The sequence below is a fragment of the Talpa europaea genome (assembly GCF_964194135.1).
Source record: "Talpa europaea genome assembly, chromosome: 5".
In the NCBI taxonomy this organism is placed as follows: domain Eukaryota; kingdom Metazoa; phylum Chordata; class Mammalia; order Eulipotyphla; family Talpidae; genus Talpa; species Talpa europaea.
In genome coordinates, this window is record NC_140071.1 from 58,094,871 (window position 1) to 58,107,992 (window position 13,122).

The 13,122-nt window shown below is 38.3% G+C and overlaps 1 protein-coding gene across 1 annotated transcript in view; it reads left to right on the forward strand.

Annotated features, from left to right (window-relative positions):
• Window positions 1–8,968: 8,968 nt before the first annotated feature.
• Window positions 8,969–13,122, forward strand: part of ELOVL7 (ELOVL fatty acid elongase 7) — a gene marked incomplete at its 3' end in the record, with an annotated part of 28,091 nt that continues 23,937 nt past the window's right edge. Inside the window, exon 1 of the mRNA XM_084233626.1 lies at window positions 8,969–10,006. Within this exon, the coding sequence (XP_084089752.1) occupies window positions 9,943–10,006 (64 nt within the window). The 5' untranslated portion in view covers window positions 8,969–9,942. The remainder of the gene's footprint in view (window positions 10,007–13,122) is intronic.

Genomic DNA, 13,122 nt, shown 5'->3' on the forward strand with positions numbered 1-13,122 from the left:
TTGGCCTATTGAAATCTTATTCTTGGTACTCCACTCATGTATCCTCTCCTCCATTATGACTTTCTTCTGGAGCACATGTGCCACATGTGAACTTACAGAATTCTAAAGGCTTTAATATCCTGTGTGTTAGGTGTCTGTTTAGGTGTTAATTTTTTGTGCCAAGTTGAATTTTTTTATTTCAGGGACCATTTAAAAAAATTACATTGTATTCTGTTTAGCACTCCCTACACAATTACAGATGCCAAAAAATACTTTTTTGCTTAAAAAATGAATGACAATATTGCATTTGATGGCAGTGTGGGGAGAGTGGAAAAGAAAGCTAAGAGATAGCTAGCTGATTTAGTCCCTTTGTTTTGTCTTGTTTTTGTTTACAACATTTAAAAATTCCTTCAGCAGATATTTATTAAGCACCTGTTTTACTCAAGGCATGGTACTAAGTGATTAAATCACTTCTTCTGACAGAGAAATAAATAGTCCTGATGTTCACTATCATATGTACAAGTTTTTGGTTACATTTCTACACTCAGAGGTAGTCATTCTATTTTCCAGAATCTTTTTAGATATTAAGGTTGCCTGTGGGTAGGGCCTGGTCTTTTTCCTCCTATTTCCTACTGCCTAGCACTGAATTTTACACTTGCTGGTGATTTGAACAGGTTCTTTATTTACCCTCAGGGTTCTTTGACTTTTCTCTAATTTGTCTTATCTCTCCAATTATAGAATGCTGAATTGGGACCCAGGATACTGATTGTTCTGCTTAAGCTGAAAGGCCCTCTCTTATCTTAAGAGTAATAGTGAGCACAATAAATAGCACATTTAGCATCATGCTTAAGGTTTTACATGAATTGTATTTCCTAATAGGCCTGTTGCTAATACCACTGATTTCTACTACTCCTTAATTTCTAACAAGTTGTCATATTAACATATTGAGATTGTCAAATAAACATCTAAACTAAAGTTTGTCTGCCTCTTTGCTCAAACTCATGAGTCAGAATTATGCTGCAGAGCTTGAGCCAAACAGAAATGCAGTCTGACTTAGCCTGACAGGTCATGCATATGGAGTGTCATATTTTTTCAGAGGGTCTAATTTTTATTTATTTATTTATTTATTTTTGGTGGGACCCTCGCCAGTGGCTGGGGATCAAACTAGCACTGCAGAGGCTGCAGGCAGCCTCGCAACCCAGCACTCAACCGCTGCGCCACCAGGGGAGGCCCAAGAGGCGTCTAATTTTAATAGATTCCTCTCTTAAGAGAAAGCAAAGAAGTTAAAAAAATCAAGATGGAATAATGGAATAGTAATGAATGGAGGGAATGACAGAGAACTTGTTTTGAGGTCCTGCTTGACATGATTGAAGAGGAGATCTGAGAGTTTTCATAACGAGAGAGTGTTACTATGTCATGATTATTGTTTTGGGGGATGGGAAAGCACCCATTTTATTTAAACATGCTATATACAATTCAGAGCAACATAAGTTCATGGAAGTGGTATAACAAATTATAAAGCATGAGTCTAACCCTATGCTCTCTGTAGATTAATAGTATATTACCTGTATCATCCAAAAGACTATGGCACAAGATAATTAAAAAGAGCAAATATATAAAAATCAGTAGAGAGTCTTATATAATGCTGCAAAGCATGCTGAACTTATTCATGTTTTGTTTAAACAAAAATCAATATTAGTTTATCCTGAACACATATCACTAGAACAAGCGGAAGGCTCTTAGATGTTTGGACTCCAGCTGGTGGAACTTTAGTTATTTGAAATCTCACTGCAGGGCCATCCAACTCATTGTCACAACAGGCATTGTTTCTTCCTGGAGGGCCAACTACTCTTCTCCTTTGTTCATTCTCCTTTCTCCTTGAAGCCGTGTGCTTTCCTATATAGCTGTGGATTTTGGGGGAATGACTGCCGCCATCATTTTCCTCATAAATGACAAATCAGAAATTAGGCAACTCAGAAAAAATCCCCCCCCCCCCTTGGACTTCTTTTTCTATGAGATAATGCGTTCCCTTACTACTTAAGGTGTGTTGAGTGCTCTGTTATTTGCAAAGGAAAACATCTTCCCTAATATTGTAACATTCTTATATGAAAAATAGGAAGTACTGTTATCTTTGTCATAATCAGTCTTGTTTTCTTAAAAGACCAGGCTTATATTTTCTTTACTTTTCTAAAGCTTAAGATGTAGCAGTGATCTTCACTTTCACAGATATTTGAGAACTTCATGTTTATTTTTCCCTCGAAATTAAGACGTTAGTTTCTTTACACCTTAAGTGTATGTGCTGACTCATCAGATCTGCTCCCAGATTTCACATCTCTTGCAAGTTGTTTTGAATCACTAAAGAAATTTTTGCGAGATTGATCACATGTCCTCTTCCTGCTCTTTTAACACCATGCCTTATCATTAACTGATAAAGTGACATTCGTTAACTGAATCCTTTGTCAAAAAAATTTATGCCTGTTCTTCCATTGGTAGGAGTTGACATGTCTGAGAATGAATTATGTGGTATTAAGAAGAGGTTCCCAAGCTTGGTCCATCATCAGAATCTCCCCACACATACTAACTGAATCCAAATTTCTCTCCAGGTAATTCTAATTATCAACCAGCACTGGCAACCACTGATAATAAGGAGATAGAAGAGAGAAAATTGTACTGACCTGATCCCATTCCTAAAGTAAGTGGTTTCAAATCTCACTTGACAAAGTCAACTATGTCAGAACTAAATTTTATTTCTTTATAGCTTATTTTTAAAAAAATTATCTTTTTAATTGAAGTAACATTGCATTATGACTGTGAGATTGCATCATTAAAAAGTGAACGTTTGTCTATACTACATTAAGTTCAACACTAAAAACTCAAGTCTGTCCTTCATCACACAACTGACCTCTTTTATCCGATTTACCCACCCATTGCATTTCCCTTCAAACCACTAATTTGTCTTATAATCTAAAAGTTTATTTTTGTTTTAATTAATTTCATCCATTTGTTAAGTTTCTCTATTTAGCACATACGAGTGAAATTATATGGTGTTTCTTTGTCTGAATTATTTCACTAAGCATCATACCCACTAGGTTCATCCATGTTGTAAGAAATGGCAGGATTTCATCTTTTCTTTTTTACAGATCAGTAATATTCTATTGTGCATATATACACCACATCTTCATCTGTCATCTGTTGATGAACACTCAGATTGTTGCAACTCTTTTTCTTTATTCTTTGGGGTGGTAGGAACCTCTTTCAGTCAACTCTAATCTGAAAGCAACCCTCTCCCTCTCAGCAAGTTAGAAAAAGCTTATGTAATATCAAGTTAATTGGGAAGAGATACCTTTTCGTCCTGATGTCCTCTGTCTACAGTGCCATCCCCTTAGATAATCTGGTGTCCTGTCAGATCTTTGGCCACTTGGCCCTGTGTGTCTATAGTTTTGCTAGGGAAAGACTCCATTTTCTGCAGCTCCTTGGCTTCCATGCTTGTGCAGGGTCCTTAGGGGTCTTGCTACTGCTCTTACACAATGCTGGAAGAAAAGAAACTTCTCTCTGACTGCCTCAGATGCCACCAGTCACCTGTTTCAGCTCTACCGGGCAACAGAGGCTGACCCCTCATGTACTCTGTTCCCACAATCCTGCCTGGCAGCTCACCAGGGCTTATTGCCCTCCTCGCTGAGGTCCACACTAATTGCTTTCCCTTTTACTCTCACCTCCCCCAGACCTAGCACTAGTTCTATGCTAGAAGGCATGGTTACATCAGATCTCTTGTCTGTGCCCTTGAGTTCTTCTGCAGTGGCTAAGTGCCTCAAGTTTTGTAACTCAAAAGCCAGTCTAAAACTTTGTGTTTTGAACTTCTTCTATTCTGTTTCATTTCTGAGGTGATTTGCAAGGCCTAGTTATTAAATGAAGAGAAGTGGCAAAAAAAAAAAAAAAAAAGACAGGCATGACAAGGAAAATGCTCAGGACAACTCCAACAACTAAAATTATCTGGCCCAAAATGTTGGTACTGTTAAGATGAAGAAATTCTGGTTTAAACAAATGGTACTTTAGAGACGTTCCATGCACTTTACTATACTTAAAAAGTTTCTGATTCCCTACCCCCAGCCTCAGTCTTTCTAAATTGCGGGAACAGAAGAAACTCAAACACCCACATCTTTCTGTACAGTACTAAGACTCACAACCTCTTTGAGGCTTTGTTTCTGCTAAATTACAGAGGGGCTAAGGGGAGAGGTGAGGGGAACTGGCTCCTGTGAGAAAACAGATGGGGAAGGGAATACGCAGGAAACACATGGATTAGTATCTAGGTAGAAGTTTCCCTAGCAATCTTTCAATCTTTTGAATTCTTATCTCAGGGTTTTTAAAACCCCTAGACGGCAACTGGGGCGACTCCCTGTGAACTCTGGGTTTGTAGAGGCATAACCCGAAGAGAGGCTGGCTGCCATGCCTTCCTGGGGAAGTTCTTTGACCAGCACACAGCTGAGATCCTACCACCTCATCCCCACCCACTGCTGAGCTTCACCTGACCTTTCTAGTGCATTAGTCAGGTTCATGTCTTCCTTTTTCTCACCAAGCTGGCCCTGCTCTCCTTTCTTGCTACACCTTCTGCACTTGAAGGTGTGTCTCCCTTATCATGAGGCCAATGAGCAGTTACTGTTTCTACGAAGTAGCTTGATTTAAGCTGTCCTTCCCTGCTCTCTTGCTTTGCACAAGAATACAGTTTCAAACCACCACCCCATAGGAGACCAGCCATGACTTTCTACAGGAAAGCCAGCTGTTCGGTTCTTCCTCTGAAGTCTTTAGTACCCCCTGGATTCCTTCCCTATGCTGGTATCTTCCTGTAGCTTGCTTCAGTTTGTGTGTGTAAAGGCTGGACTGGACACGGTCCAGCTAATCTGATCCAGCAGACTGGGTAAAGGAGGAGTCAGAGTCCTCAGTGGTTTTTGCAGGTCTTTTATTGGGATTTACCCGGTACACAGCAGGCAGGGGTGCTGGGGGGCCGGGAGGCTGGCAGGCCTCCCAGCCCCCAGCAAATCCTCACTCTATCTGGGCTCTCTGGCGTTCTCTCTCAGCTTCTCTTTTGGCTTCTACTGGCGTCCCCGTGACGCCGCCCTTAAAAGCCCAGTCTCAGCCCAGGTGAATCCCATCTACCTATGCCCACACCCTACTCCAGGTGCCCGCCATCAGGCATGCATTCAGGACCTCAAGGATCCATCATCTATCCTGATGGCAGCAACGCAGAAAAGCCTGACATTTTTCCTTACCCTACAGTGTGTCTCTGAGTAACACACGTGGTTAGACAGATATGTTTCGCAAGTTTGTTCCCATAGTCTGATTTTATGAAGAAAAGAGATCAGTGGGGAGCCCAGAACATCCTGAAAATTCAGAGAAGTGGAAAACCACAGACCCCTGTCCGACCTCAACAAGCCCTGGGAAACTATATGCTGACTCTACCACTCCTGTCCTCCAGGGACAGTGTCCCTGGCATATTTTGTAAGGTTTCAATAGATCTCCACATTTGAGTATTCACCTGGAGATAGTGTCTGAACTCCTGCCAAGTACTTCCTATCACAGTCCTGAGTGAATTCAGGAAGTGTTCCCATATGAGTCTGGCTTCTGATTAATGCTGATATAGATTTGAGCAGAATGGACAAAGCCATCAGACCCCTCAGGCACACTCCTTGTGTACTGGTATAGTATCTATTTTGTGCTGACATAAGCATCTTATGGCTTTTAAGAGTCTTAGGTAAGCTGCCCTGTGAGAAGCCCCTTCTCTGGGCAGCAGGCACACTTTTCACATTTAAAGTTGACGTTTTACTTTAGGCCTAAAGAAGCTAATCTGGGAAGATTAAGTCACTTCTTTACCAAATGACCCAATCAACCAGTGACTATCAAAAACAAGGAGTAGAATTCACGGGTTGGCTGCAGGTGCTGGGCAGTGGAACACTAGCCCCAGCACCCCATGAACAAGCTCCTGTTTAATCTGATTACTTATTTCTGAGGCCTTTGGAGGCAGTCTGAACTCTGACAAGGAGCCATTTTTTCTTTCTCTGTAGCATTTCCCTCATCTCTTACTCTTAATGGAGGTGAAGAGATTTTATTTGTCTAGTGTTTTTGACTTTTTAATGTTTCTGCTTCACAGGCATGAGAACCGTGACTTTTCTGGCATCTCCATCCCGTGACTTTTCTGGCATCCCCAACTTCAAGTGTTTCAAATCGGTTATTAAGTTCCCAGTTATGCTTTTAACTAGAAGATATCTCTGTACCTTCCCCAAGTAGAATAAGCTGCTTCCCATCTCTATGTCTGGCAGTAGGTGTCCATGTTAAATAACAGTAAAACGTACATGTGTGTTACCATTCTGCACATGTACATGTATATCTAGAAAAGTTTCTAGAAGTAGGATTGCTGGGGAAAATATGCATTTTTAATAACAATAAAAAACAACTAAACAAAACAAAAATAAACAGACAACTATAAATCAGAGACATTCTGCAGGGGAAGAAGAGGGAGAGGGGTCACAACAAGGGCAGGAAGATCACAAGGGACTATGATGATGGTACATGAGTGAATTGGTGGTGGAAATTCTAAGGGGACTACATCTGAGAAAAGAAAGCAAACACTGTAAAAAAATGAACAATGATGTAAAATATATATAAATAAAATATTAAAAAATATGTACTTTTTAATGATGATGCCATATTGCCCTTATTAAGAGTTATACTAATTTACACTACTACCAGAAATGTATGAACTTCCCACAGTCCGGATTTAATAGAGTTAACACTTTTGTGGATTTATTTTAATCTGGTTGATCAAAATGTTGGGACTTTGGCCCATACAATGCAGTATAATTTTGTAGATTTTTTACTGTGATTAAACTTAAGCAGCTTTTCATATGATTAAGAGCCATTTGTGTTTCATTTTTAAATGTAATTTGCCCATTTTTTCTTGGTTTATAGTATTTTTCTTATCAATTTCTAGGAACTCTATATATTAGGGAGAGTAGCACTTTTTATCTGTGATATGAACATATTTTTTCCTGTTTGTCACTTGGTTTTTCACTCTTTATTTCTTCTTGATTTTCATATGGTTAAAAACACATGCGTCTTCTCATATGTATTATATTTTTTTAAATCAAAGTTAGAAAGGCCTTTCCATTCCAGAACTATAAAGGTATTCTCCCATGTTTTCATTTAATACTTTTATCTTTCTATTTTTCTTATTTATATCCTTGGTCTACTTGGAGTTTATCCTGATTTGTAGTGTGTTTGAATCCAACCTTTTCTTCAGATGGTTATCCAGTTGTGCCACGTCAGTGAATAACTGCTGGTAATTCAGTGTCCAGTGGTTTGAGATAACAGCGTTGTCATGTACCAAATGTCTTTTAAAATAGTTTCTATTCTGAAATGGCTTTATTCTAGAATGCTACAAAGGTCTAAATATTTCTTTGCAAACCTAGAAAAAATTTTTATTCTGGTAAGCTATATATCATCGAAATTTTCCCTTTTAACCATATCTAAGTGTACGGTTCAGTGGCATTAAGCATATTAAACTTGTGCAGGCATCACCACCAACCCTTTCCAGAACCATTTCATCTTTCCACTATGTGACTTTGAATCAAATGTATCATTCTTTTAATGATATACCATCCATTTGTAAGGTATATGCTGATTTCAGAGATGTTAAAATGTAGGAAATTGTACATTTTAGAATTTATAAAATAGAGCTCTAAGTTCTCAAAGGTAGCTAGTGTGTTTCTGGTTGTTCTAGCCTATTCTTTGTCTCCTGATGTGCTGGTGTCATGATGGTGTAATTATTAAAGATTCAGAATATATTTAAATATGTAATTGAGCTTGTTTTTCTTCCCTGGTCTTCTCTATCATAGGTTTCCCCCACACCCCCCTCAATTACTCCTGTCTCTCTGTTCATATAAATTAGGTAGCTTCTCTTTGGCTCATAGTAGATCTTCTTCCCCTCCCTCTTTCTACCTCTTTTCCACTTAAATTATAGACTTGCATAGAGAAGACCTTTTTAGGCCTGAAAATCAGTTTTAAGTCTTAGATCAGAGTAGAAACAATAACAAAAACAAAGAGAAACCCCACCAACTGGGAGAACATTTTTGCACCCAACATTAATGATAAAGGACTGATCACAAAAATCTGCAAAGAGCTGATGAGACTCAGCAACAACAAAGAAAATAATCCCGTCAAAAAATGGGCAGAAGAGCTAAAAAGAAACTTCTCTGAAGAGGAAATGCAAATGGCCAACAGACATATGAAAAAATGTTCAACATCACTTGTAATCAGGGAAATGCAAATCAAAACTACCATGAGATACCATCTTACACCAGTGAGAATGGCACATATTAAAAAAACTAGCAACAACAAATGTTGGCGAGGGTGTGGAGAAAAAGGAACTCTCCTGCACTATTGGTGGGAGTGCAAACTGGTCCAACCACTATGGAGAGCTGTGTGGAGATTTCTGGACCTACTAAACATAGAGCTTCCATATGATCCAGCAATTCCACTCCTAGGTATTTACCCAAAGGACACAGAAACATCTATTCCAAAGAACACCTGCACCCCTATGTTTATAGCAGCACTATTTACAATAGCTAAGCTTTGGAAACAGCCCAAATGCCCAAACATAGATGAATGGATCAAGAAGATGTGGTACATATATACCATGGAATATTACTCAGCATTCAAAAAAGATAAACACATGCAATTTGCAGCAACATGGATGGCGCTGGAAGGGATCATGCTCAGCGAAATAAGCCAAAAAGAAAAAGAAAAATACCGGATGGTCTCACTCATAGCAGGAATCTAGAAAACTTAAATAAGGGACCAGGAAAATGAATATAAGAAAGTGAAAATCAAAATCAACAAAAAACTATGAACCAGAGACACTTTTTGGGGGGTGGGGGGCGGGAGGGGAGGGATTGGGGTCAGAATGGGGGGTTTGCAATTGTATGGGGGAATATAAAAATAAAATTTATTATTTAAATTAAAAAAAAGAAAGATAAAAAAATAATAAAGTAAAGGAAAATTGAATCAAGTAGATTGCTAGAGATGGATATAAGAACAGGGAAATGACAGATGGTGGTGCTAACCAGAGTTTTACACTCATAAATCTATGTGAGGTAGATTACTAGGATGTCGAAAGACTTCAAAGATATACCCTGGTGTCTTTTGAAGATCAAAGTGGTATACTGGTAAAGGACTTTGGATGAATGATGTCGGGAGTTTGCTGTGCGAATTCTGGAATGGTGATTTCAATCCATGCTTTATCTTTCTAGGATCTATCACAATACAAAAAGCTAAGGCTAAATAAAATATCTTCCTCATAAAAAAAAAAAAGGAAATCAACATATTCTATACCAAGGTTCCTTTATCAATAGAATAACTACATTACAAAGAATACTTTTGAAAAACAACCAGGAAAAAAAAATTACTGTAAAATTGAATAAATTGCTACTGAAGGAATAAAGCCTTAAAAAAAAAAAAAAAACAGAGTAGCTTCTTTTAAAGTTTGTATGTCTTCTTGACTTTCTCCTGGGTTTTTATTTTAGCATTACCATGGGAGTTCATTCCTGATCTATCTTGTTCCCATAAGAGAGAAATACTCCTTTGAAAGTTCTCACAGTCATTTACTCTTTTTCTATCTCACGTATAGAATATCAGCCCTTTTCAGCAAAGTAAGCAGTTATTCTCAATGATAAAGAATCTAAATGCTTGCAACTACATCAGGGTTTAATGTGGTTCACTAATGCATTTACCCAGGGTAAAATGTTGTTGTTTTGCCAGTTATTCTTATTAAATTTTTAGCAATTTTAATATTGTATTACTAGAAACTTGGCTTTATTTCAATTTATAGATCACAAATGCATTCCTTTTTTTTTTTGTTTTGTTTGTTTGTTTTGCTGAAGAACCCATTGCAAGAGGCTGTAAACCCTGTGGAAAATGGCCTTCAGTGATCTTACATCCAGAACTGTGCGTCTTTATGATAATTGGATCAAAGATGCTGGTAAGTACCCAAATTTCCTAATTGAGGCTCATCCTTCCTTTTGATATTAGATTCCCATATTTAATAAGATTTCATTAAAACGGATTGAGAGACTGCAATACACTCCCTGATAGACACCCCCAAGTACTGTTTTTTATTACTAATTAAGAGGAAGTGTCAAAGGTTTCATTTCAGATATGTACAAAGATAGAGCTACACAAATGTCCATTACAATGTTTATGATAGTGAAAATAGCTTTAATATCCAGTGAAGGGAATTGGTTAATAAATGATGGTACCTTCTAAGTCAGTAGCTATTAAAAGTGATTTTGGAGGCACTGTGCACTCAGGCTTGATTCTGTCCTAATGCTCCTAAAGTGAGATGAGCCAACAATGATTCTGTCCCTGATGATTCTTGAAAGGGAGGGGCTGCACCCTCAAGGCTGTATCAGGAAGGGCTGGGAGTATTTCCTAGGATAACTCCTGCATTCTGAAATGCTTGTCTTCCCCCATCCCCTCCACCCATTAAAAAAGAGTCATCATTATAGAAGAATATTTAATGCCATGGCAAGAAGCTTAAAGTATGTTAAATGAAGGCAGGTTATAAAACAGCATGTACATTTCTTTTATGAGGGTTTGTAGTTATCATTTGTGGTGAGGTTATAGGTAATTTCTATTTACTAATCTGTGTCTCTCCATACTTTTTTTTTAAGGTTTATTTTTATTTATTGATGCATGCAAGAAATGGGGTGTAGGCTAGAAGTTCAGGGGGTGAGAGGATTCACCAGAGACAGAGTGGGGAGCAGAACAGGCAGGTTTACTGAAATACACTGCTGAGGGGAGCAGCAGGTAAGACTGGAGAGGTCTGCTGCACCATGTGTGTAGGTTAGCCAGAGTTTAAACTCATGCCAGACTGGCTGGCGAAAGCTTAATAGCACTGAGACTTTAACCCCTGTGCCACCAGGGAGGCCCTATTTTAATTGCTTTTCATCAGAGAAATATATCTTTGCCTGAACTCTTGCCATTTGTGGTTGGGAAATAGGTAGAGTTGAGTACATTTTTTGAATACACTTATTTGTAAGAATGTATCATTTGCTATCCAATTCTTGCTATTCACTACCCCTAATTCAGGAAACCAAGAGATTCAGGTAATCAATATCCTAATTCAAGAACCAAATAGATTTTGATGGTAGTGAATATCACTTATTACCAGAAGTATAAAATGTCCTTAAATAAACACTTCAGAATTTACTTGCATTTTTATCCATGGATCACCTAATTTTTATTAGGAATACTTACATTGAAAAGATGTATAACATTATGTCAGAAAAAAGGAATAACAGGGGCTGGAGGTGATAAAGGAAACATCAAGGAGAGCTCTGGGAATTGTGTTGCAAATACATAGTTCAGAGAGGATGAGAAGAGTCAATATCTGAAGTTAGGCTAATTTGAAGTCTTGGGAGAGGGTAAAAGTTACAGGAATGTGTAGTGAGAAGTTCTGACACTACTGTGCATTAGCTAGCTTATATTGTACTATGAGTCTTAGTTTCTTTGTTAGCAAGACAGCGATGAGAATAGTACCTACCAGGTACCACATAATATGCATGAAAGTGCCCTCTTATTTGGGAAGTCTCCCAAAACATATGGTAATGGTGGTGGGATTTATTACAGATGCTAAAACATTATCATTATAAAATACTTTCATATAGTATATTGCTTTTTAAAAAGAGCTTCTTCATAACTTTTCTTTTTATTGGGGTCAAGAAGGGTTAGCATGTTTTATGTCGAGAGTTACAACTTTATGAGAACACTATCAGGTATAGCAAGAGAGTTTTTGCTTCTGCTTAGTGTGGTATTGATCTCCAAGAACCATTAGGCATCATTTCTGGCCATTTTATTCTGGTTTTACTTTGCTTACTCTGGGAAGGTCTAAACCCATAATCAAGGGCCAAGAATTTCAAGTGTATACTTGGCTTTGTCCCTAATCCTGAGTAGCCTGAGGGAAATTTAGTGATATTCATTGGCTTTCTGATTGCTAGAGACATGGTTGTTATGCATAGTTATTTCTTGTGGAAAATTCCACAGCTACAGATTTTTTTTTTAGTGGCTTGATTAATACATAAACTATAAGAGGATTTATTATGACTCAGATGTGAAATATCAAATTATAAAATGATGCTAAGTAGCTTTTTGGACTATAGAGAGATGAAGGCATTTTCAATATTTAAAAAGTAACTTTTCTCATATTTGGATAGTAATAGTAACTTTTCAAACTTAGTTGTGATTTCTTTTTCTTTTCTTTCTTTTTTTTTTTTTTTAGTACTTTAGTACTTTAATCTTTAGTACTTCACAGAGTCCTAGAGGTACATGTTTGCTTTCAGCTTCTTCATCTTATTGGTGCTTGGAATTTTAAAGAGTACTGTTTTTGAGATAGTACATACTACTTAAGAAGAGAACTCTCTTTTACAAGATGTTGGTGGAAAAGCTCATGCCTGCAGCCTCTGCAGTGCCGGTTTGATCCCCGGCTGCTCCCTGACCACCAGAGGAGGGTCCCACATGGCGCGCAGACCTCTCCTGCCACCCGCTGCTGCCCTCAGCAGTGTACTTCAGTCCTTCTGCCTGCTCTGCTCCCCGCTCTGGCTCTGGTGAATTCTCTCACTCTCCCGTGCTTCTGACTGTACCCAGTGCTTGTATAAATAAATAAATAAATCTTAAAAAAAAAAGATTATAAATCAAGATAACACACAATAAAATGTTTAAAAAAAATATTCCATGTGGCACTTGTACTTCCTCTGTTCTCTCTTTCTCTTTCTCTCTTGCAAATGAATTACTAGGCTACTAATCAGTAATTACTGGGATGTGGATTCTGCCTTTCTGTCCTCTGCTTTCATCTTACCTCTACTCATGACACTTAAACCCAATGCCAGTTCCTAATAGAAAGTTCATGAAACACTCCTTTCCTCATTAGCATTTTGTCTCTGGGAAAAACAACTCACCTTAGCCCTGAACTTCTCACATTTTGTGGGATCACAGACTGAGTCAGAATTAACTTTTAAATCTTGAAGAGCAGGGCCTCCCCGGTGGCGCAGCGGTTGAGCGCTGGGTTACGAAGCTGCCCGCGGCCTCTGCGGCGCCGGT